At 36.5% G+C, this 27,261-nt stretch overlaps 1 protein-coding gene across 8 annotated transcripts in view; it reads right to left on the bottom strand.

Annotated features, from left to right (window-relative positions):
• The window catches only part of rdgC (retinal degeneration C), a 172,328-nt gene that overhangs the window by 92,203 nt on the left and 52,864 nt on the right, over positions 1-27,261 (bottom strand). For 7 of the 8 annotated variants that reach the window (XR_012467417.1, XR_012467420.1, XR_012467419.1 and 4 more), the window contains exon 2: positions 26,635-26,887. Coding sequence is in view for 3 of the 8 variants with exons in the window: in XM_023157508.2 (XP_023013276.2) it covers positions 26,635-26,884 (250 nt within the window). In the remaining 5 variants the exon portion in view is untranslated. Of the gene's footprint in view, positions 1-6,859; positions 6,970-26,634; positions 26,888-27,261 lie in introns of those variants that run through there. The other variant, XM_023157516.2, reaches the window with a different exon arrangement.

The raw sequence follows: 27,261 nt of genomic DNA on the forward strand, positions 1-27,261 counted from the left end.
TCCCAGATCTGAGCGAAAATTCATTTAACGAGAACTTAGTCGCATCAATAAAATGTTCCATTCGGAAGTCTTCAGCAACGGTTCTTTCCCATTTTGGTAGTGAAGTAGAGATATAACTGATCATATTGCTCAAACAATATGCATATCTATATAGAAAATTCAGTTTTGCGTGATTTTTTATTCTCCTATGGGGTCTTCCAACGGAGACTTCCAAACTTTGACAATTGATAAGGGCGATCTTGTTAACCCATAGAAGGTGAATACCCATAGAAGCATCCACTGATAGTAGTGGTTACAGAGATACACGGTGTCAACAGATACCAGAAAAAATAAAAATTAATGAATTAATAAATTTCGTACATACTAATCACTTATTTTTGCTATGTGTTGAATATTCTCTTCATCGTTATTTTAAAGGAATTCAACCTAATAGAGAAACATTACTACAATATTTGTTGAAAGAATCACACATTCTAGTAATTGGGGAGTTTTACTCAAATTTGTGCTGAAATTCGGACTGGCAAGTAATTTTCTGTTACTAGTGTTCCTGTGAGAAACGTGACGAAAAATCACTGATACTAGATTGGGTGAGTCATACCAGTTCGTTTTAATTTTATAAATAAAAACTAAGTCGGTTATTATCCTTCGTTGTTCTAGAAGCTGTATTTTGAAGTGAGATTGAATTTCGCTAATGTCAAGTGTTACATAAGTCTTCGTTATTTTGAAATGCAAGAACCTTACAAATCTGTTCTGGAGCCTTTCTAATCGTAATTTATGTGTATTATAATGTGGGCTCCATATGATACTTCCGAAATTAAGTTTACTATAAACAAATGCATAGTAAATAGATTTGATTGCAGCCTCGTTGTTGAAATCTTTGCAGAAAAATCCTAAGGTTTTGCTGCAGGAATTTATTACATAATCCCAATGGGGATTGAAAGTCATTTTTGATAATATCTTCGCCCAGGGAGTATTGAAAATGTATCGATATGTTGTTTCTGCAAAAAGATATACATGCACATTTATTAATATTAAGTTTTAATTTATTGAGGTAGCAGTATTCTAAAAAAGCATTGAAGTGGGGTGGGAAAAATAAGTTCGTACACCAAGCAGAATAATTCGGCTTAAAAAGGTGTTATTCCCCGTTGATCGGTTGTATGACAGATTGCGTTGAAAATACGACTAAGTTTCTAGACCAAGCAGAAAAGTTCAAATTAATTCCCTTTCCAAATACCGCTAAGGATCCAGAAAAACTTATTTGCAGTTCCAATACACGAAATCTACTAGAACGAGTCCACTTGCAGATGGATCCAACGTTCCTGAACTTTTTACCAGATTACTTTTTCAAATAAAGACATGTGTAAGAAACACGAGTTCTAATTATACCTAGAAAGCTACTGACAGCGCCATCTCCGCGCGAATAGGCCAAGCCAAACTATGTTGACAATTCTGTCAATACAGATCCCTAATTCCTAGCATTTACACAGGAATGAAATGAAAAATAGGTTAACGTCGATAACGAAAAGATGTAAACAAACATGATACACTGAGTATAAATGACAAACGAGGACAAACTAAAAACGAAAACATATTACATTATGAAATCACGAGCGGTAGGGAAGTTACGCTACAGCATCAAGGTCTTCCTGAATTTTTGAGCAATCTCTAATCGTTGTTAGTTTTCTGAAGATTTTTAAGTCATCAGTATATAATAGTACTTGTGAATGCTTGAAACAATCTTTCAAATCATTTATATATACTAGAAACATTACTGGACCCAGATATGAACCTTGAGGGACTCCCGAGGTTACCACAAATAGTGCAGATCTGTATCTATTTACTCTCACTAGCTGACTGCGATTGTGAAGGTAGGATGAAGCTACATCTGTTAACTGTCATGTAAACTGTTTTGCCAAATCACCATGGACGGCTATAGCATTAAATAACACGTGCTAATCGTAAAATCGTTTTATTAGAATGGGTGTTCTGTTCGAGCAACGTTCTTACAAACGCAATTCCAAACACTGATAAATCACTTCGAGCACTGGTGCAACAAGTGGCGCATCAGAATAAACCTCTTCAAAATCCAAACCATCCTATTCAGATATTCTAATACTACTACTGACCCCAGACTTAGTACTAACAACTTGCGCTTCAGACTGTTAGGAGAGAACCTCCAACTTTAGGACTCGGTATCCTACTTGGGGGTTACTTACACGAGTACCCTCAACTGGGAGACCGACCATAGAGAAACTCTGGACAAAGTCCGGAAAAGATCCAATATCCTAAAGACTCTGATGGACTAGCTCGGTAGATGCGACAGTAAGACTCTTGGAATATCCCTGTATTCATCAAGCCAATCCTTGGCAACAAAAGTAATTTTTCGCCAAAAAGCAATGCTTTATTCACACATGAAATTAATTTCCAGCCATTGTCTTCAAACTATCAAAAGTTGCTTCACTTCAAATGTTCTATCCCACAAACTAATAGTCCGACAGCTGTGAAATTCGTACACATGTCTTTCGAAGGTTAGGGTTAACTAAAAATAATATGGATTCAATACTGGTAGCGCCATCTGTGTGGTAGCCGACGAACATTTCAGTCCACCTAATAGAGATAAATTCCACCACCACCACCACTGATATACAGGTGAACTAGACTATCACAACAAATTCGACAAACTTGCCAAACATACTTAGGTATTACCTACGTTTCTGTACCAGTATGAAAAGTTGTTAATGAACTGATGATTATGAATTTCATTCTCAAGTTTATCAATAACAATTTCAGCTAGCAAAGGAAGGAAGGCTATGATGGCAAATCCGGTTATTCTCATCATAGTATTTCACTACACGAATGAAATTTCTTGCCACAAACTTCATATTGGCCAAATGGGAAGAACCGTTTCCCCAAGAATAAAAGAACATAGGACTATTTTCTTGAATATGGAGACTAACTCAATATTTGCATACCATCCTCCAGTTGAGGTTGAGAAATTTGGAAGATTTAGTGAATGATCAACTAGAAATGAATTCATCCCTACTGTCGAATCTGTTTTTTGGTGTAGACATTGCTAATTGCTTTATTACATGTCTATTTGATGAGTTGGTAGAATTTATATTGTATTTCAATTCTATTTCTATTAGTTTTCACCTAAACTCTGGCAAAATTACCAATCATTAACTACTTGGAACCTTTGGAAGATCAAACTGTTTGATCATCTTCTTGAAGATGATCACTTGGTGATCGAATCACGTGTCGAGGTGTTGAAATAACGGTTTGGTGTTGGGATAAAACTCCATTAATATTTATTTAGACATTAACTAGATAAATAGTAAACTGATTCAAATTGCTGTATTATATAAAGCACTAGATAGAATTCAGTTATTATGAACACGTGTAAGGAAGCTATTGTATAGCAAAACAGAAAAATAATCTCTTCTTCATTTATGCATTCACTGAATGTGACACAATATCTTCGTTTCATAATGAAGATAGAAATGATTTTGTTTGAATTTCCAATAATGATCAGAAGTTAATTGCATTAATAACATTAGCTTCAAAGAACAAGAACTCAAAAAGCAGTTCCTTTCCTATGACAGAGGATCCAGTAAAACAACATATTCAAAGAGTTCACTTGAGAGTCCAACAATGAAAAAGTAATGATCCGATACCTCATAAAAATGGGGTGGACAAAAACATACTCACTTAAAATCCATATGAAGATATTTGGTGCCTATAGAAGTTTTCAAATCGTTTCGACCAATCTTGACTCTATTTTTGTCTTTTATCGTTGATCTTTTCTCTAGATAAACTCGAAACATTAATTCATGGAAGGATGTGTGATGATACTGATACTTCGATAAGGTTGATAAAGTTAGGGTAGCATTTTGGGGTTGAGTGGAAGAACATTTTAATGGAGGTCTTGTTTCAAATGAAATGAACTTCGCCTTTTTATCCTGTTAATTAGATTATGGTCACAAATATGAAGTGGAAAATTTATCTGGGAAATAAGGGCGATTATTATTATTACTACTATTATTATTCTATTCGTTTCGTTGATATGCAATAATAGTTTTCATTCCATACAAATGAAATAAAAACTATGGAATGTTTTCGTAAGACATTTTTCTATTCTGAAAGGTTTCTGATTTGAAATAATATAAATTGAAGTTGTTTTTGAGGACTTCCGAGGATTGCCTGTTTTACGTATTCACTGACGCGACTATGAGGGAAAATTCGCCTAGCGAGAATGTGAAGCCTATCCGCTTGCCGCTTGGCGTGTGAAATTGGTTCCATACAATACAGCAGTAAGGAAGATAATAAACCGATACTGTAGACGTCCTGACATTCTGCGTGATTAAGCCAATTTATGTTCTGCTGGAGGTATATTGACTCCCTGACGTTAATGTACCGCCTTCATTTTCGTAATCATGGGTTTTCCAGTTATCGCTAATAACGATCTCATAGAAATATTCAAAGCACCAAGGGCCGAATATATACTATGTGTATATACAGTGTCACACATAAAAGTTCGCGACATATAGGAGTTTTTTTATTAATAGATATAATGAATGTTTTACTCCGCAGTCAGTTTGTGCTTGAAAAGTGAGTAAAAACCAGCCTCTCTCATTTTGTCATGTGCTACTCTAAACCTGTCAGATTTGACATCTATTTCGAAATTTCTCAAAATATCAGTTTGTTTTTTTGGAAAGTTCGAAAAATGCCAAAGAAAAAATAGTTCAGTTTCCAATTTTATACCCTTGCTCGAAATTTAGACTCTCTACTGTCACTTCGACTTCTTTCCAATTTTTTAATTTTTCGAATCTTTCGCTCTATCGATTCGAACGAAACATGATTCAAATTTCATAATGTTGATGAACATGAGACTTCAATGTCGTATATTGTCCAGAAAATACCCGCGTTGGCCTGTTACCAGAAAGAGAAATAAATAAACCTACAGAAATTCGTCTTTGTTGTAGCAAAGTTCATCTAGTTTTTTCATTTCATTGTTGAACTGATATGGATTTTCAATGTAAGGACGTTAATATGTCAGTAATCGAATAAACGTATTTCTCTTCATTCTTATCACACTTGTATTCCTTTTCTTCAACAGATTTGTATCCCATTAGATGCAGATGAGTTCGAAATATTTTTTACAGCAACAGTATGACTGTTGAATGTAAACTGTTATATGTAGTTATCGAGCAGCTACTAATGTTCCAATAATCTTATAAAGAACCCGAATTCATCAGTCAGTATGCCGACCTTCCCGTTCTATACAAATTAATGTCCATTCATTCTCAGACTTTGTGGCATTTATAATAAATAGGGGATTAAGTCAGTACAATTCTCTCCAATGGTATTCTCTAAATGTTCTTTGTTTGGGAATGGTCTGTACTTATATACTTCTTGTTCCAGATAACCCCCTAGAAAAAAATCCATCGGAGATAAGTCTGGTGATCTTGGTGGCCAATAATATTCCCTATCTCGTCCTATTACTTTGTCCCTAAACATCTGACTAAGACACTGTTTCACTTCTACCGTTTGGTGGATCGGTGCCACGTCAAGCTGATACCACAAATTTCGTCTGACACTTAGAGACAGATTATCCAAAACTTCAGACAACTGATTCATAATTAAATTTCTGTACATGTCTGCGTTCAAATTTCCTCTGAAATAATATGGTTACGTAATAACCCACATCACATATTGTTTATAAAATGTATTTGTGAATCATAAATGTACGAAAATCTGTACACAAAACAACTCGATTCATTAAACGCAGTAATTTGACATTAACCAAAACTAAAAATATTTTTCAAAAGCCTTCTAAGGGAAAATTGTTTTTCGATTTGATCAGTAAATACTGTTTTCTTCCTGACATTATGTTGTTGTTATGTTCAAAATCACGAAATTTTATATCATGTTCAGTACAAATCGCTAGAACGAAAGGATTTAGAATAGTTATGAAACTGAAGGTCAATGTTCAGTTGACAATTTCGTGTTAGTTTCAAGAGGAAGATTGAAGATGATCACTTGGTTATTGAAACACGTGTTGAGTTGTTGAAAATAACGGTTTGGTGTTGGAATTAAACTCCAGTAATATTAGTTATAATAATATTCATATAAAAATTCGAGCAATTGCTAATCTTGAAGGGATTCAATTCGTTTGAAATGCTTAGTATATTCAAGTGCATTTTGTTGAAGTCAGAACAAGAAGGTATAGTTTTCGGTTTAAATTGATTGTTCTCATCTGATAATTTTTTTAGTGGTCTTTTCAATTTTAATTTTGTTTGTAAGTGAATTGTCTTTATATCCTTCAGCTACATTAGTAGACTTTCAGCCACCGTGTCTCTTCAAATTTGTGATGTTTCCACCATTATCAGCAAATAATGTCGCTGAAGTCTGACAGATGCTATGGTCTGTGTAATTGGATACATTTGAAAATTCTGTGACTGTTGATCCAAAACTCCCAAAACTATGGATACTAACAAACTGAATCGAAAATTACCTTTTTTTTTGTAATTCACGAATATTATCTGTTATGTGGAGTATGGAATGGCCATAAACATGAATATTGCCTATACAACAGTAGGTTTTTTTCCCAATTACAAGAAAATTTGTTTTTGATTATTTGAAGAATTTGTTGATCTCATTTCCTAACTCTATAATGAACATTCTTGCTTCAAATAAGCTGAAATTACATCCGCTGTAATAGTTTTACATTTTTTCGTATCCATTTCATCGAGAACAAATCATTAACGTTTTTCTTACCTGTTGTTCGATTTTTTCAGGTAATAATTATGCTGTAACAGCAGCTGCTGTATTGGAAATTTCGTAATATTTTCAAACTCACCATTGATGCTGCTTTCCATGGTTTATCGCGATAATTGCGAACAAAAACCATTTAAACTTTTAAAAATCAAAATGTCTACCAATTTCATGTCAAATAGCTGTCAGTCGTTATATCGCTGCTATGGTAATGATCAACTTTATTTATCAAAACCATACCAACCAAGTTGGTTTATAATCAAAACAGGGATGTGAATTTTCCCGGCCTTTCTCCCAGAAAAAACGTCCTGGAAATGGGTACTTTCTGAAATAATTTCCATTTAATTTTAGTATTCAGTTTTTTATTTCAACGTATTTTTGACGAAACATCTCGTTACTACGTTCCTTCCACATACTCATATAAAAATAGTCGGGCAAATTCAAAATTGAAATATTCAATGTTTAATTGAATTCAAATATAAGTCATTCAATACCATTCAACTTCATATTGATAATCTGAATTCCAACGTTATGTATCGGAATGTCCCTCATTGAACAAACAGGTTCATTAATTTTCGAGAACATTGAAATTTCACATCACCAACAGCAAATAATTAAACACTTCCATCGATTTCGGCTAGAGTCTCATCTGCTTTATTCGCGTATTGAAGTAAATAAACAAAATCATTCAGCTACATGGTGGACAAATGAAAGAAAAAACATTTGATGTCGAAGTAAGTTGAACTTTCACTGAAGGTTCCACCAAACTCATCAACGACAAACAACAAATCTATCTTTATTAATTCAAATAACTGTAACATTGCATTGGAATATGCCCTTCCAATTTTTTTAGTTGCATGGAGGGTCGAGTGATACTTCATTTGAAAAGTCTTTTGTCCCTCTATTACTTCTGTAATTTTTTTCGAAATTGGTTGATTCGTTATTGAGAAATTTAATGTTGAACGTTTTATTTAAGAAAAAACTGAAAATTCGCTGTCGTTCATTTCATTGAGGAAATCAACAAAAGTAATATCAATGGCAACCCAACCAACGGATAAAGTGTTCGAAATGACGTCCATCTAATTCCATTCGATAATACAGTCGAAAGCGTTCCTTACATTGTTGAAGATGTCCAGCAATTGACATTCCCGAACAATTATCTGTCGCAGGTCATCTAGATTTGTAGAATTCATTTAATTCGTAGTGAACATTTTGAGATAGATGACACTGTTAATTTTTTCTGCACTGGTAGTTTTTGTTGAATCTAGTTGTCGCAGAACAAATAGTACTTAGTTGGCCACTGTCACTTCTTCACGAATTAAATATTTAGTCATCCTGGTTCACCGTGTTCCAACATGGTTTATTCTACTGAAGAAAAAATAGAAATTGTTGCAACCTATTATCAATATAATAAATGTGCTAAAGCTGCTGCAAGAAGTTATAATATGAATCATCCAAAACACAACGTGAGCCGTCAGTACGTTAAACAGTTAATGGATAAGTTTCGAACTTTAGGTTCTATTCACAACAGAAAACATGAAGTATCTCGTCCTGTCAGAAATGACGGAGTTGAAGTTGCAGTTTTAGGACATGCACAAATGGATAATCGACAATCTATTAGACAAGTAGCTAGAGCGTCTGCTGTATCAGCTACTAGTGTTTTTCGGATTTTGAAAGCCTATAAACGCCATCCTTTCAAAATAAGGCTAGTTCAGGAATTAAACGAAGATGATCCTGATCGTCGACTTCAGTTTTGTGAGATGTTCAGCTGGGAATTGACCAATAACCCACACCTATTATAAAATACATGTTTTTCAGACGAAAGTTTTTTAAATTGAATGGTGAAGTAAACAGACGTTACTGAAGCGATGTGAATCCTCATTTGGTGATGGAAACACATTCACAAACTCCACAAGAATTGAATGTCTGGGCCGGCATTCTTGGTAATCATATTTTTGGACCATTCTTCATTGAAGGTAATCTCAATGGAGACACATACTTGAATCTATTACAAAACTGTGTAGATACTATCATTACACAAATTTTAGAAAATGATGACAATTTAGTAGAAAATGAAATAACATTCCAGCAGAATGGTGGTCCCCCACATTTTAATGTTCAGGTGAGACAGTTTTTGGAAGAACGTTTTCCAATGCGTTGGATCGGCAGAATGGGTCCAGTGGAATGGCCGGCTAGATCACCTGATCTCACACCGATGGACTTCTTTCTGTGGGGACACCTGAAGCCTACAAATCTAGAAGACCTGCGACAGGGAATTGTTCGGGAATGCCGATTGCTGACTCCGGACATCTTGAATAATGTACGGAACGCTTTCGGGAGAAGACTGTATTATTGTATGGAGCTAGATGAAGGTTATTTTGAACACTTCATCTGTTGACTGTGTTGCTATTGATATTACTTTCGTTGATTTCCTCAATAAAATGAGCCACAGCCAGTTTTCTGTTTCTTCTTAGATAAAACGTTCAACATTTAATTTCTCAATAACGAATAAACCAATTTCGAAAAAAAATACAAAAGTAATAGAGGGACAAAAGACCTTTCAAATGATGTATCACTCGACCCCCATATTATTGAAAAAATAGGAGGGGTAGTTGGTGACCGCAGGGGGATGAAGTTTCGAGTTTGATTTCCATGTCAGAATTAGTCCCCCTAGAAATAAAAATTGACGTGTTCTTTGAAATTTTCGAATACAGTTACAGGGGGGTGGAGTTTTCATTGGAAGGCCCTATACAGGGTGTAACTAAATAAGTGTAAAACATTCAAGAAGGTGATTCTTCATCGAAAAAAAAAGAGCTTTCATATAAAGAAATTTCATTGGAGCATCCCTTGTTAAGATACAGCCCCTTAAAGGGGAGGGGTACATAAAATTTGTATAACAATTTTTTTCACAAGCACTAAAAAAGTTACAATATTGAAATTAACCTGACGTTTTGTACTACCGAAAACACACTTAGCCAGAAATTTATTTGGTTCACCCCATGGTTGTAAGGGGTGGAAAACGCAACCCCTAAAATTTATTTCCAATGTAACTTTTTGTCTTATTTGTTTACCACTCAAAAATTTATTTCCGATAGCCTGTTTCATTCTAAACAAAAAATGTATCTTGAGTTTTTGCCCAAAATAAACCAGTTCGCAGCAAAAAATTATTATTTGAGCGAATACGTGGCTCAATGCGCCGAGCTCTAGACGCATGCGTAATGTCTGAAGGTAGACATATTGAACATTTACTATGATTTCTACAGGTAGTGTGTTTGGTTATTAATAAATTAGTTTTGTTTATTACCCTTCAACCGTTTAATGCAGGTACTAACTACAAAATAACAAAAAATTCAGTTCGCATTTATGACGATGTATCTCTGTAGTTGTTCGTAAAATAATTTTTTGCTACGAACTGGTTCATTTTGGGCAAAAACTCCAAGATACATTTTTTGTTTAGAATGAAACTGGCTATCGGAAATAAGTATTTAAATGGTAAACAAATAATAAGACAAAAAGTTACATTGGAAATAAATTTTAGGGGTTGCGTTTTCCACCTCTTACAGCCATGGGGTAAACCAAATAAATTACTGGCTGAGTGTCTTTTTGGTAGTACAAAACGTCAGGTTAATTTCAATATTGTAACGTTTCCAGTGATTGTGAAAAAAATGGTTATACAAATTTTATGTACCCCCTTTAACGTGTATCTCAACAAGGGATGCTCAAATGAAGTTTCTTTATATGAAAGATCCTGTCTTTTTTTTGATGAGGAATCACCTCCTTGAATGTTTTACACTTATTCAGTTACACCCTGTATATTTGAAGCCATCAGTGGATTTGTTTTATTTTGAATCCTTCATTCTTTAGCAAACTCAATATTATTTCGAAGCTCGTGATGTTTCACAATTCATGACTTGAATCTACATTGCTTTCTTAGTTTCAATTTCAATTCAATATTTCGTCTCCCAATGTTTCTAATTTCAAAATTAAGATATAGATACTTGATTGAAAAAAAATTGATTTTCTCTCTTTCCCTTTGTTGAATATTATTCAAGGCAATCAGTCACGGCATATCAGCTCAAAATGACTCCCCAATCATAACCCTTTGGCCGCTTGATCTCTTCCTTCACAAAATATAAAATATCACCAAGAGTCCGTATTATTCCATTCCTGTGGTCATTAATTAAACCACCAGAGTAAAACCACAAATCTACCTTCGACCCGTATCACGAGGACCCGGTTCATTGTCATTCTGCTCGCTGCAAATTCTAACGATATAAAGATGCATATAGAATGGAAATTAGAATTCAGAATCCTATAGGAGGATTTCCGAACTCAGCATAAATTTACATTGTATGTCCGACCTCGCTCACAATAAGGATGAGGAGTGGGTGGTACGAAAGCCAACATTTCTCTCGTTACTAGAACGAGAAAAATATTTGTTGAGGGAAATAGCGTTGAAAATGAAGAGCAGAAATGGAACGAAGCGAGTCTTTACGCCAACAACGTTTGGTTGGTTTAAACTTAGCAAACCACTTCTCAACGGTTGATTTTTCTGGTGAAAAGTCCGAATAATGTTTCTCAAGCCTGGTTTTAACAGTATCTTGTTTCACCAAAAGGCAATGCTTGATTAACATACGAAATTCCTTTTTATCCGTTTTCTTCAAACTAACAAAAGTTGCTCCACTCATATCTATCTATCCCACAAACTTATAGTCTTATAGCTGTGAAATTTGTACACGTATCTTTTGAAGCAAAACTTCACCTCAATTTCAACTCGTTCTTACACTATTACTATTTCTTTTGCCTTACATTGCTCGATTTTCGCTCGAGCACTTCATGATCTCCCTTACGACCGAATAAAAGAGTTTAAAACCGCGTCAACCGCCCGTTTTCAAATATTATACTCTTCACAGACTCAAGCCCAAAGTCCTCGCGAACACTTTTCAAAGTCCAGAAAGACTATCTTCCAAAATATTCCCTGAACAACTTACTCCAAAAAACCGCAAAGTAATGGTACATCGTCACAAGTTTTTCGAATCATTCCTTGTTCAATCGGGAGATGTTATTCTTTCTCCAAGTTGATCTCGATTGACCAAATTTGTAATCAATGAGCCTATCACCCACCTCAGTAAGATGGTTGCTAATTATCATGCCGTTTTCAGTAACCGTGGCCCACGCGCGATGAGATTAAACAGAAAAGATTTCAACGTTTGGAAACTGATATGGTTATGTCTGTCCGTTTGGTTGTATTCCGATAAGTGAGTAGTTTTCATGACGATGCGTCTAGCCAAGAACACGCAGATAACACGCTTTTATTAACTTCACCTTTATGTATGTATGTTTGTTTGTTTGTTTGTCTGTTTGTAACTCTCGGGATCTGTATTTGACAGAATTATCGACATTATTGCTTGATCTATTCGCGGGCAGATGACGTTGTACGTAACCTCCTTGATATATCGAAATTATTGCTTGATCTATTCGCGGACAGATAGCGCTGTACGTAATAATAATAATAATAATACTCACCGCAGTTGACCGAGGTCGAAGAGAGGAGTCGCTCGATGTAAAGAGAACATTCTCATCGATAAATGTCTAACGCAGGAGTCGATACAATATAAGCGTAACCTCTCTATGGTCTGGATCATTGAACAACTAATACCACTTTGGCGAACTCGCTTCACCATTACATCTAGTCAAGCAAGAGTCCAAACAGGGTGGGCCACTTTCAGAAGAGGTGTATTTCAGGGTGATTCCCTCAGTCCCCTTCTCTTCTGCATCTCACTATTGCCATTATCCGTCGCGCTCAGAAATACTCGATGGTATAACTGTGGCACCCCCGGAAATCGGAGGCACAAGGTCACCAATCTGTTTTATATGGATGATCTTAAACTTTATGCCTCTGGAGAAAAGGATCTACATCAGTGGTGACGGTGGTGGAAGAGTACACGCATGCTATCGGTATGAAATTCAGGATAGACAAATGTACAATGTTCCATTTCAAAATAGGACGATACGGGGACTACGGAGAGGATGTGCAGCTCGTAGATGGAAGCATCCTACACCATCTGGATGTCGGAGAGACGTATACTTACCTCGGGGTGGAACAACGCCACTCACAAGGGGTAACAGCAGTGGAAAACTCTCTCCGCGGCAACTATCAGCACAAACTTCGACAGATCTGGTCATCGGAACTGTCGGGGAAGAACAAAGTTGCTGCAACAAATATGCTTGCCGTTCCAATCTTACTCTACTCGTTTGGAGTAGTGAAGTGGACTCGGGAGGAGCTGTATCAACTCGACGTAAAGACCCGAAAAATGATGCATTTCTATAGGAGTTTGCATCCCAAATCGTCCGTTCCACGGTTTTACTTCCCCCGACAATAGGGAGGCCGTGGACTTTTGAGTTTGGAGTGTCTACATGTCAGAATGGTACTGGATACAGCCTGTAAAGTCGTCAGCAGTTCGGATCCCCTTCTCTGCATGGTCAGGGACCATGAGAGAGCAGGAATTGGAGCATTTCTCCTTAGGGCAGCTGCCCGAGCAGCTGATGAACTAGGTATAGTTTTTGACTGAACGAGGTGACCACAACTTTGTCACCGAGTTGGAACCCGTTCAGCAAAAAGCTCATATAAAAGACGAAGAGATCACCTCACTTCTGCGGAAACACAAGGATGAGCCAATGCATGGGATCTTCTTCAATAACATTGGAGACCTTGGCTTATCAAAGCGCCTGACGTTCGCTTTTCTCAGGTCGAGTGGGCTGAAGTCGGAAACTGAGGAGTTCATCATGGCTTGCCAGGAGGGCGTCTTCAACACCTTAGTCTACTGCAGTCACGTGATGGGTATAGAGGTTCCTAACACAAGGTGCAGGGCCTGCCGCGAGGCGCCCGAGACCCTAATGCACTTGCTATCAGCATGTCCAGCATATGCAGTCTCGGCCTATATCATACCATATACCATATACCATATACTATAATACCATACATGGCACTCTTACTGTATTGACGAGACACCGGTGTTGCCCTTCGCTCCGGGTGATATTGAATCCGTTGCGGGGAACGAAAAGTACCGAATTTATTTAAACTATTCGTTCAATACCCTCAGGCTCATACAAGCTAATAAGCCTGATGTAGTCCTTCTCGACCACCAGACCAAAACGATATTTGTCGTGGAGTTTTCAGCTCCTGTCGGGACGAATATCGTCAGAAAAGAGAAGGAAAACCGGATAAAATATCGAGATTTTCTCTTAGAATTCCGCAGACTCTATCCAGATCACTCTGTCAAAATGGTTGTTCTGATTATTGGAGTCCTTGGTGGAATGATGTCCTCTCTACTCTCGAATCATACCGGCTTGCCGCACTAAGGCAGAAATCTTAACCGCACAGATGCAGAAGGCTGTCATTCTTGGCTCACTGCGCTTGCTCAGGGCACATGATTCTCCGACCCAATGACCACTCCCCACGGTGTGGGGAGTGGTCATTGGTTGATAATGCTGGCGCGCCCTCCCGAATGTATCGGGGGCTTTGGGGGATAGGACCTGACCAGCGCACACTACGGTGACAAAAATATAATCTTCTTCATTACTACCACCACACAAAAAAAATCACAATATCAAGTTCTAACTACATTTATGAAGTTATGGTAAAAGGCGAAGCTCAATTTTCGCAGCTATGCAAATAACTGCTGAATTGTTCTTCCACTTAACCTAAAAAAGTCTCTGCATGGGTATTAAAGAAGCATAGCATTAACATAATCATATGAATACATGAATAAAGATCAGTGACTGGCGATTATATAAAACTAAGCAAACTATTATTGGTCAGGAATCGCTCAAAGAGGAAAAAAATAGAAGAAGATAGAGAAGCGGAATGATGAAACGTTCATAATGTTGAAAAATATGTAATTTCAATTTGATTTTACATTGAGAGGGTGGCAGTTTTTTTAAAAGTCCAGGAATCACATTGAATACTTTAGCTATCTGGTAACTGAAGGAGCGTTCAAATAACTGAGTTGTGACAATGGGAGATGTTAAAGAGCCTTTGAACCTGATGTTAATACTTTGAACATCGGTTCAAAACATCAGTTTCCTATGCAGGTACGAAGGGATTTTATAAAGGAGATATAATTCGATCTCACTTTACGTGTATTTATTCATTTGCAAAAAGTATTTTTTTCAATTAACACGCGCGCCTGCTGCCTTATTTGTAAACCTCTGCTGCCTTGGGCTTGGTAGCTGATTTTCAGGCTCTCTCTCCGGAATCGGAAAATATCAATGGTCATTTTTGTAAACAATATACGCCTGATTGATCCCAAAGTTTAAATGAAGTAAATATAGTTCAAAAAGACTAAAAAACACGCTTTTATAGCATATGAATCTGAAAAATGAAAAATAAATATAGTTAAAAAAAAACGCTCTCGATGAAAATCGAACTGAAAAGTTGAAAATATTTTTTTAAATAAGTTCAAAACAATAACGAACGAAAAATACTTGTATTATTGTGAAAAAAGCGTGCGCGTTTTGTGCCATATTTTGTGTATATCAAGCGCCCCTCATTTTTTTTTCACAATAATACTAGTATTTTTCGTTCGTTATCGTTTTGAGCTGATTTAAAAAAAATATTTTCAACTTTTTAGTTGGATGTTCTTGTTTTTTGTTTTTCAAACTATATTCATTTATAAACACTCTCACGGTCTGGCCGAAGCCCGTTAAATTGTATGAGGCACAAGACCGGGCGTTTGAAAATCTGAATTGAAAGTAATCTGTGTATTCCCGAAGCTAGAATGGATACTAATATACACAGCTTTTGCTAGGTATTACATTGAACAACAATAACAATACACACAAGCAGTCTATAAAACTGCATTTTAACGTCGCAAATATTTGTAACGAAATTATTATTAATTACATTCCATTTGTTTTTCCCTGAAATTTTTTTCAATATTATCTGCAATGCAACCTATTATAATATTATTTTAATTACACATCTCAGACGTGATGCCATTTCGAAAGATACTTCAAATATCGATCATGAGCAGAGCAGGTAAGAAAAGTGTATTGGATGAAGATATCAAATTTCAAGTAAAGTAATGAACTACGTAATCCACTTTCTTCGAAGATCTAATGAATTCATCCTGAATAGATATACGTGATGGAACTAATTCAGGTATATTTCCGTATAGTCAGATGAATTGCACTATTGACTGAATGGTACGATATAGTTTATGAAATTTATGATACGATATGACAATATAGATCCAGTTCTGAAGATGCAAGAGTTAAAAATCAATATTTCAGCCCAATAAAAACCAAGAAGATATCAACAAAGCAATTTTTCAACAAAGTTTTCTGAGAAAATTTTCTTTATTGATACCCTAGAGCGTCTCAATCCAAGGTAAGAAATCGATAGTTGCCAGAGAAAAGTTTTTATGGACAGGCCGACCGCTTTATTGGCTCTGAAATAAATTGAACTCACGCCATAGTAAATCCGTAAAAGTTAGCTCTTGAATTCGCGTCCGAATAGTTGCGGACGCACGGTTCTGAGACTACAAAATAAAAGCCTCAGTTTTTATGATTAAACCCGTCAACTTTCTAGTTCGATATCAATATGGATAGTCAAACTCATGGTCATGAGTTATATATTTATATTTTGGGGACTTCCGAACTTTAACAATTGATAACGGTCATCTTGTTGAAGCTACTTATGTCAAATCAGTTGTCATTTATTCACATGACCCTGGACCACAGACCACATGACACCGAAGTACACCTTTAACACAAACTGGTATACAGAGGGATCGAAGACCAAACATGGAACGGGAGCTGGAATATATCGGGCGGAAAGAAATTTAAACTACAGCTATCCGCTAGAACTATACACATTCGTCTTTCAGGAGGAAGTGTATGCTATCTTGCAGTGTGCAAGGCTCATTAAATTGAGACCTCAAAGAAATGAGCGGATCAATATTTTAACAGACAGCAAGAGCGCACTAGGGGCTCTGACAAATCCGAAGGTGTCATCAAAACTGGAAATGGAATGCGATGAAGAACTGAATGAACTTGCAAACAGGAACAAATTAACTTTGTACTGGGTGCCAGGGGCATTAAGGAATCACAGGTAATGATAAAGCTGACAAATGCGCTAGACGCGGATCATCAACTTCATATATAGGTCCCGAACCAGCTCTAGGGGTACCAAAATCATTGACCAGATTAGGACATGGACCAATAAGAAGCACACAGAGTACTGGACAAAAGTACCTGGCAACAAATACTGTAGAACCTTCATTAGAAAACCGTCCGAGAAAAGAACCGAAGAACTACTTCAATATAGTAAGGATCGGCTCAGAATAATTACCTAAAGGGTTACTAACCGGTCATTGTCCGCTTAGAGGACCTCAGCTGCAGATCATGCAACGAGGGGATAGAAACAGCTCTAAACATCTTATATGTGAGGCACTGAATCACAGGAGGCAGGCAATATATGGACGTACGAAATTCTGGACATATGACGAACATCCAACACGGAACCTGTACAAACTAGTACAGGGTGTCATGAGAAGATGGCAGAATAAACGCAATAAGCCCAAGAGGCTGCAGTGTTTTCTGGAGACTTGGACTAAATGAACAAGTCAGACAGCTCCCAAGGTACCAAAAAAAAATTCAGTCTGTTTTTCCAAATCATCATGGACGGATATCAGCATTAAACAACACATGCAAATAACAAAATTGTGATATCAAAATGGGTGGTCTGTTCGGGCAACGTACCACGCGCGTCGACCATTTTACGCTCGCCATAATCGTCCTACCTAGAGGATTATTTGCAATGTAGTGGATACATTTCAGTCCACTGGTTCAGTAAACGATCGACCAACACCCGTATGTCGACCAAACGTAAGATCTGCCGAAGAAATAGCCACTGTTTATGAGATTGCACGGGACAATTCGAGGCAGTTGATTTCACGTCGCTCACAAGAACTCGGCTTTTCCCAGACCATAACTTGGCTAACTTTGCGTCGTGACTTGGGCCTGCAGCCGTACAACTTCAACTGACCCAAGAACTGGAGTTAACCGACCATAGACCATAGTGTATTCGCCAAATGGGCTCTGGAGCAGTTGGCAACTGAGTCTAATTTTCATGGAAACATCATCTTCAGCGATGAGGACCATTTCTGGATGAATGGGTATGTGAAAAAACAAAATTGACAAATTTGGGACGATACCAATCCACATGAGATCCAAGAGCGTCCAGTGCATCCCGAAAAAGTCACTGTTTGGTGTAGATTTTGGCCTGGTGGCGTCATCAATTCATATTTCTTTGAGAGCGACGTTGTTATATTTCACACAATAGGTCTTTCAAACCAATAAAAAATGTTGATGATATATCACACACACTTTGTTTCATTCATATATTTAAAGATAGGAAAGGCTCAATGATAGGTTCTGCTGCTGGAATTGAGCTTTTGAAAGACCGGTCAGACAGACCAGTCTGACAGAGAAGTGCTGCAATAACTTATGCATACGACAGACAATGTTAAGGAGAGAGGTAGATGTCAAATATCAACAAAGATATCGTTTTTCACAATGACTCAGTCTTGTCTTCTGAGGACTGTTGACTCCAGCAATGCATTCGTAGTTCAGCCTAGCACCACTGATGAGACCTACAGCGAATCGAAACAACGCTGTCTGGTACTGAATCGCGAATACTTTGTTTTTGGGCACAGGTTTTAACATTAACAATGATATCTTCACTAGTTATCGTTACGATTGTTTTCACTTACAAACTTATTCATCAACAACAACACATATAAACAACAACAATATACATCTTTCAATACAGGTGAAAGTCAAATTAAATATCGTACATTTTTTTCGCGCATTGATTCACACTAGAAAACACTTGTTTTGAAAAATTTCAACTCAAAAACTTTTTTCCGTTTCGGTCTCGTTAGAAGTGCCCATCAGAAATCAAAATTAGTTGGCAAACGGTGACATTCACTCCTCCGAATGTTCCTACGCAGTGGAATCTGATAGATGCCTGATTCATATCAAGAAATTTAATCGGTTTCAGTGAGGTCCTGTTGGTGTACGAACAAGGAGCATTTATAGGGATTTCGTACGTGAAAAAAAGTTGTTTTATAATTCAATATCCATTGTGGTATGACCTAGGGAATCAGTACTTTGCTGCCAGGCATTTGCCAGATCATATGGTGTTGAGACAGGTGAATCTTTGGAATTTTCATTGGAACTCGAAATATCTAAATCAAAAATGCATTCTAATTCTTTATCGTTTTCTTTTCATTTTGATACTTCATGTACTTCTCAAGTTGTAAGAGAATTGGATCTCCTAAGAACCATGTTGCTTTGCAATAGCCCCCACAGAACGATTGCTTGAAACCGAATGTCATATTCATTCTGAACATTTTTTGATCACTCAATTTATCTTTGTCTGTCACTTGGAATAAGAAGCATGTCTCCCTCTTTTTCACTCAACAATTGCCTCTTTGTATCCCTATCTACCGCATAATAATAATAGTGATACCGTGCATTAGAAACTTGAGTTTCTAACAACTTAACAGTGCCACACAACCCTCTACGGCTCTGAAGAATGATTCTCTACAGCTCTACATTCTTTGGAGGAGTAAGGGGGGCTGTAGAGAATCATTTCTCAGAACCGTAGGGGGCTGTGTGGTTTGGTTGAGTTGTTAGAAACTCAAGTTTCTAAATGCAGAAAATGGAAGTTCCATTTACCGTAATCGGGGTACTACAAAGTTACCCCAAGTTAATTAGCAGAAGCTGATGTAATGCTTCTGGATACCTGAAGGAATACTGATAATGATTATTGGAGTCCTTGATGTCCTTGAGTCTCAAATCTCAAATTGAGTAGACTTGCCACCCTAAGGCAGGATAATTAGCCGAACAAATTCAGAAAGGCTTGGAGACTGGTCATTGGTTGATAATGATGTAGCGCCCGCCCTTTAGGAAACGACCAGGGCAACCCCATAATAATAATAATAATGAATGTATCTCCAACGGTTATAGGTCCTTTTGTTACAGAAAAAAACTAATATTTCAAAATTATAAAGTATTCTTAGTTGAAAGAAAAAATACATCAATGGAATACCTTAGATATAAGGCAGCGGCGGATATAATTGAGAGACTAATCACAAGTCTGCGACAAAATAGCTGCTTGAATATTTTCAACTGATTTATATGTATGTATGTATGAAAACTGAAAAAATACTCAAAAAATTCCATAACGTCAGGTCATTTTGCAAAACGCAAAATTGTATTACCACTGTTGGACGCTTCAGATAGACCTTTCAGATGCTTCTTACAAACGGAAATGTACCAAAAGAAGTCTCACTGAGGAAAGAAATATGTTTATTACTTACTACTGAATGTATTTCAGATATAAGAATAAGTTTTGTTACGCAATTAAGAGTAAAAAAAAATGTTTGTCTTTTATTTTAAGACAAACATTTCTTTATAGCGAGTGGCAGCTTATTGCATAATTTTGGGCCAAAATAAGTTACAAATTTCTGGTTATGACTCAATCTGCAGCGTGGTATTGTAATTACTTGGTTGGAGGTCATTCGCCCATTATATTTATGTGTTATGATGTTAATGGGGTTACTACAAATCCATAATAAACATTGATAAGCGTATGATTTTCTGACTTTGAACAAACCACTTTGTTCGTAGAGTAACTCTGTAGAATATATCATATCCTTCAAGGCGATTTTGATCAGTGTGTTTTATATTACATCAGGATCATGTAGTGATGTTTTGAATAAGTCACCCTATACTAAGATGTAGTATCTAATCATCGACTCCACCAAGGAACAGTACACCGTCAGTATGACATCTCTACTTAAAATAATTCTTACTTAGTAAAATTTCCGAATTAGTTTGCGGAGTTTTTTTACTATGTGATAATTCCATTGCCAAGACTTATGCATACTTAACGCCAGATTTGTGGAAGGAGATGCCTCTTACCGAGCCATCCTACTAGAAGTTTGCGGATTACCTGTACAAAAATCACCGCAATGAATCTGCCGCAGCTCGTACCGAAACTGGTTAGATCGTGTTTAACAACAATGCTGTAATTCCAGCGTAGGAATTGGTCGATCATGACGCCTAAATATCTGATAGTATTTGTTTTACATATTCGGGAACACCCACAGTTTTGGTTTTCAGTACACGTGTATTTGTGAATCATAATGAAGTTTGGGTCAGGTTAGTCTTTTCTTGTTGAAGGGAAAGTTTTATCTGTGTTGAAACTCAATAGATTATTACTCAATCAGTTATATATCGTTTTCATTCCTTTGTTTGCGTTTTCGTATGTTTCATTCCAAGTTAGTACCACAAATATTACAGCAGTATTATCAGCGTAGGATCATAGTTTTCCTTTGAAATTGCTGATATTAAAAATATTGTTTACATGGAGCAAAAATAAAATAGGGCCTATTACTGTTCCCTGAGGTACGCCCATGCTGACGGGTATCAGATTACTGTATGAATCAGTTTGCCAATTCAAAAACTGCTCCTTCAGTCGATAAATTTTCTCTGAATCCATATTGAGATTTGGAAAGAATCCCATTTATCGTACAATAATCAACCAGTCTATTTTTTTAAATCTTTTCTAAGACAACCTAATATCATAAACAATGGACTAACCTCTCATTCGAAAATAAAATCGATTGAATAGTTGATGAGGCTATGATTATAACGCTGGCCCAGCTGTTCATACCTGGCAACTTCATAGTTGTATTTTTTCAATTCCTCGTGTCATGTTTCTTTTTTATAAATAATAATCGAAGAAGTTCATCTGATGAATTTAATGATCATTTTCATCGTTAACTAACAAATGAAACTATCTCAGACTATATCTCGAACATAAATATGGATTTGCTCCTGCTCATTTAATATTCAGCGTTAAAGCTCATCTAGTCATTCAATTATACTGGAAACCGTTATCACCTCTCACCTCACACATCAGTACCTTTGGTCTCACATTTTCATCAATTTCCACCATTCAATACAGGTAAACAATGTGTGGATATGGCGATAAAATGTCCTAATCCATCCTAATCTTTCTCACAAATAAGAACAGAGCGAGTGGGACTGCAAAAACCTGACAGACCATTCGGCTTTTTAAATTGCCTTCTAGAAGATATATGAAAAAGTTTATCTCGTTATACGGCTATACCAAATGGGATTTACCGGTGGTCTCAGTCCTTTTTTATTGTTTCAGAATTTGTTGAGGGATGATATTCGTTTAGATTGTAGGTAGTATCAACCGCTCTTCAAGAAGTATTAGAAATAATATAATTTATGTTTCTTTGTAGCTTCAGATTATTTTCTAACTACCAATACTGGTATAGTACGGTTCAATGTACGGTTCAATTTTCTGCCCAATGAACAAAAAATGAATGTAAAGAATATACATTCTTGTCAAATGCTGAAAAAAAAAAATCAGAAACTACGTTCTTGACTTGAATCGAGATCTGGTTGGCTCTCTCATTGACTAACTGACCTTCTGAATCTTATGTTATTATTACATTTTATATGGATCAATATAATTTGTCAATTCTAATGATTCACAATTTGTTTATTCACTGTTATTGTTTATTGTTAACTTTATCGTAGTTATATCTGAAACAAGTGTCAAAATGTTAATAATCAATATAAAAATTAACAAAGTGAGACCAATTCAAACCAATATTGTAAATATCAAATAAGTAAATTTAATTGTACAAATCCCACGCGCAACTTCACTTTTTAGTGGGAATTCCATGTTAATTTACTTCCCAATAACAATTAATTCTAGTGTTGATTATGTAGTTAAATTTTTTTTGGTGATTGAACTTATTATTATTATTATTATTATTATTATTTCAGCGTAGTGTGCGCTGATAGCCCCGATACATTCGAGAGGGTGCGCCAGCATAATCAACCAATGACCACTCCCCACACCGTGGGGTAAGTGATCATTGGGTCCGAGAATCATGTGCCCTGAGCAAGCGCAGTGAGCCAAGAATGACAGCCTTCTGCATCTGTGCGGCTTAGATTTCTGCCTTACTGCGGCAAGCCGGTATAATTTTAAGATTCGAGAGTAGAGAGGACATCATTCCACCAAGGGTTCCAATAATCAGAACAACCATCTTCACAGAGTGATCTGGATAGAGTCTGCGGAGTTCGAAGAGAAAATCTCGATATTTTATCCGTTTTTCGCCCTCTTTTCTGACGATATTCTTCTCGCCAGGAGCAGAAAACTCCACGACAAATATCGTTTTGGTCTGGTGGTCGAGAAGGACTACATCAGGCTTATTAGCTTGTACGAGCCTGAGGGTGGAGAACGAATAGTTCCAATAAATTCGGCACTTCTCGTTCCCCACAACGAATTCAATATCCCCCGGAGCGTAGGGCAACACAGGTATCTCGTCAATACCGTAAGAGTGCCGTGGATGGTATTATAGCACTCTTAGGGCCGCGTTATGTCGACGGATATAGGCCGAGACCGCATATGCTGGACCTGCTGATAGCAAGTGCATATGGGTCTCGCGCGCCTGGCGGCAAGCCCTGCACCTTGTGTCAGGAACCTCTATACCCATCACGCGACTGCGGTAGACTGAGGTGTTGAAGACACCATCCTGGCAAGCCATGATAAGCCCCTCAGTTTCAGACTTCAGCCCACTCGACCTGAGAAAAGCGAACGTCAGGCGCTTTGATAAGCCAAGGTCTCCAATGTTATTGAAGAAGACCCCATGCATTGGCTTATCCTTGTGTCTCTGCAGAAGTAAAGTGATCTCTGCGACTTTTATCTGAGCTTTTTGCTGAACGGGTTCCAACTCGGTAACAGAGTTGTGGTCACCTCGATCAGAGTCGAAAAGTATACCGAGTTCATCAGCTGCCCTAAGGAGAAATGCTGCAATTCCTGCTCTCTCACGGTCACGGACCATGCAGAGAAGGGGATCCGAACTCCTGACGACTTTACGGGCTGTATCCAGCCTATATTATTATTATTATTATCATTATAATGTACATATTTAGTTCGTTGCGAACCGAACCGAACGAGGTACGACACAACGTCTCATGTAATAGGCAAAGATACACGCTACATATTATCAAATAAGACTAATAGTTCATAAGATACCACACAGATGGCGCCATTAGTGTTGAATCCATATCATTCTTAGGTAACCCTAACCTTCAAAAAAAGGTGTACAAATTTCACAGCTGTCGGATTATCAGTTAGTGAGATAGAACATTTTGGGATAAGTAACTTCCGTTAGTTTGGAAAAATGGATACTGTACATTGTAGCGTTTGAAAGATGAAATCGCGGAAATACGGCCACATTTGAAGAAAAAAAAGTGATTTTTCAAATACCTTCTTCAAGTACTACCTATGAATATAAGTGCTGTATCGCCTGCATATAATATGAGATGGTCTTCAAAGTTACTGGTGAAACAGGTACTATTGATGTAAACAAGAAATAATATGTGACCTAAAACTGTTCCCTGCGGTACTCTTGTTTCAACTTTCATTGTCTCACTCAGGTTATCATCAACTTCGACATTTTGTGTTCTATGTGATAGTCTTCCAAAATAATATGTTGAGCCACGTATAATATACCCATATAATAAGAATAATTGTTTTTATTGATAGGTAAGGAAAACAAAATATTGAATGGAATACAATACATACAATCCACCCACGTACCTATCAAAAGGCAGAATTCAATATATGATCTTGCACGAATGACTCAATCAGAAGTTGTTTTTCCATTCAACCTCGAAAAAAATGAATAAATAAAAAATATTGTAAATGCACAAAATACGTACTTCCTAGATATATATCAGTGCCAAATGTAGCAGGATCATTTCTGTTAGTACTAACAACAATAAAAAACTAACTGATGCAGATAAACGTAACGCTGGGCCATATATAATATCTTATATATTATATCTGCATAGTTGGCGTGAGAGAGAACTAGGGCATCGCATAATATTTTCTTAGATTTTTTATTCAATGGCTTCCTATTTGAGTATATTGATTTAAAATTACTATGGCCACGTTTTATAATTTGGGAGACATGAGAGTTGAACTCAAGGGATTGGTCAGTTATGAGACCAAAGATTTGTCGTAGATTCTGTCAAAGGCAACTGATTCTCGTCCAGAACGATATCGATATTTCTCTCATATCTATTCCTCATTGCTGTTCGAGAAAATAGCATTACTCCTGTCATGGAGGGACTAATTGTCAGGCAATACTTCTTTGAAGTTGTGAGTAAGGATTTTAAATCTGTATTCATTTCCTCCTATGCAAGTGCTACAGAAGATTTCGAAAATCGTTTATAAATTTGGGTGTCATCAGCGTAACTATGATATTCGGTGTGATGGAGAAACTTTGGAAATTGGGATGAGTAGATTACAAAAAGCTTAGGACTCAGAATTGAACCTTGAGGTACACCTGCAAATATATTCAAGAAACTTGACATAGTTTTATCCAAAGCTACGCATTGAGACCTTCCATTCAAATAGTTATGTAATGTTTTTATGTAACTTTATCGAAGTTCAGTTGAAATGAAGTTTACACCTGAATGAAACATCTGTGGATTCTTACGTCTGTACTGGCTTCGACAATTGATAAAACACACTTCGAGAAGTTGAATTAATAATAATAAGTTCATTCGCATTAGAATGTTTACAATAATGGCATGAAAAATATGGGTGTCATTTGCAAACAAACGGAGAAAACCCATTTAGGACCAAATGGTTGCGCATGGGTCACTATTTCCCGTCTGTTGTACAGAATGTTTCCCAAAGAAATAATTACATGTATCATTTAAGTAAAACAGTAATTTAAAGATTTAAAATCATCATGAAATTTAAAAATATTTTTACAAACACTTACATAGTAACACATACATTTACAGAGTAAAATATAAAAAATAGACAGCAGTATTCAATATTCGACAAGTTAATGTATTTTATGTCTATCTGTCACATGTACCTAAGTATCCTTTTATTATCATTTTCATCATTTCGAGGGAGTTTATACGGTGGATGTAGAATTTGTATATTTCTGGTAATTAATTGTAGATTCTAACGCCAAGGTAAGTATATGACCTTTGTCCTATTTGTTTTCTGGTGAGATTTGTTTTCACGACTTGCCTTGATTTAATGGGAGTATTGTATGTATGTTCGTTCTGTTTTTATAAGTACATATTATCACATTGTATCATCTGTCATAAGTCGAATGAATACCTTTGTTTTTTCGAAAATGTCATTGGAAGAATATGTATATACTTTATTATAAATTATTTTGAGAATTCGTTTTTGTAGGATACCTAATTTTTTCAAGTGCACTCTTGCTCCTGAGCCCCAAGATAAGAAAACGTTCCTCAAGCGTGATTGTATCAATGCATGATATAATATTTTGAGGTAAGTAATATCTAATATGTTTTTTAGAAATTTGAATTTGTAAAGCAATGGTCGAATATTTCTTGTGACTTCGTTTATGTGAGTATTCCATCGTATTTTTGAATCAATTGTTACTCCCTAGGTATTTATTGTTAAACTTAGTGTGTATTTGGGTTTTTTGAGTGTTTTTGATCACATCTGGTGTTTGGCAATTTGGCAGTTTGCTTTTGTAACTAGTAAACGGAATAACATTATTCTTTTCAAAGTTGACTGTGAGTTGTTCGTGTTGAAACCAGTCAAATATATTGACGAAATCTTTTTCTGTTACCACGTTTCAGCGGTATATAAAATGGATCTATCGTCAGCAAAGCTTATTATTTTTCCATTTGTCTCTAATAGAAATAATACATCATTACCAAAATGCCAAAACTTACTTTTTTCGATTTTCGTCATACTCATTTCGTCGTCTTGCCCTATCCATCTGAGAATTGTCCTCGGTATATGCCTCTTGATTTTCCAACAATTTCTCTTCTTCGGTAAAATGAGTTTTTTGGGTGGCTCGCTCGAAACCTTCAACTCGATGTCGGACACGGATTTTGAATCACTCTCTGAGTACTCGTAGTTGATGACCGGCCTCCTACGACCTTTCATGCAGGCACATTTCGACGAAAACCAATCCATCATATTCTGAAAATAAAAATCAGTTGTTTAGTTATTTCATTGGCAATGGTAATTTATGCTGATCAGTAACGCATTAAACTATTGTTTCTGACTTTGTTTCTGCTGAACACATAAATCAAAGGCGTAGATTTCTATTTGACATACGAGGGTGGTACCAGAAGTACCTGGCCCAACATAGAAAACACAAAAATGGTGGTATGGATCTGCCACACTATACACCTACACTAAAACCTGAAAGTGTTTTCGATTCAACTATAAACCAACAGCTATCTACTCGTAACAGTTTCTCCTCCCGGAGGATCAATTCCTCTCTACTAGGAATAAGAACTTATGAAACAGTTCTCAATTGACAGTTGGAGGCATTGAGTCCAAGCTTAATT

This window comes from Leptinotarsa decemlineata, unplaced genomic scaffold (genome assembly GCF_025532065.1).
Source record: "Leptinotarsa decemlineata unplaced genomic scaffold, Ldec_3_MD MMD2_tig00026336_RagTag_RagTag, whole genome shotgun sequence".
Classification (NCBI taxonomy): Eukaryota; Metazoa; Arthropoda; class Insecta; order Coleoptera; family Chrysomelidae; genus Leptinotarsa; species Leptinotarsa decemlineata.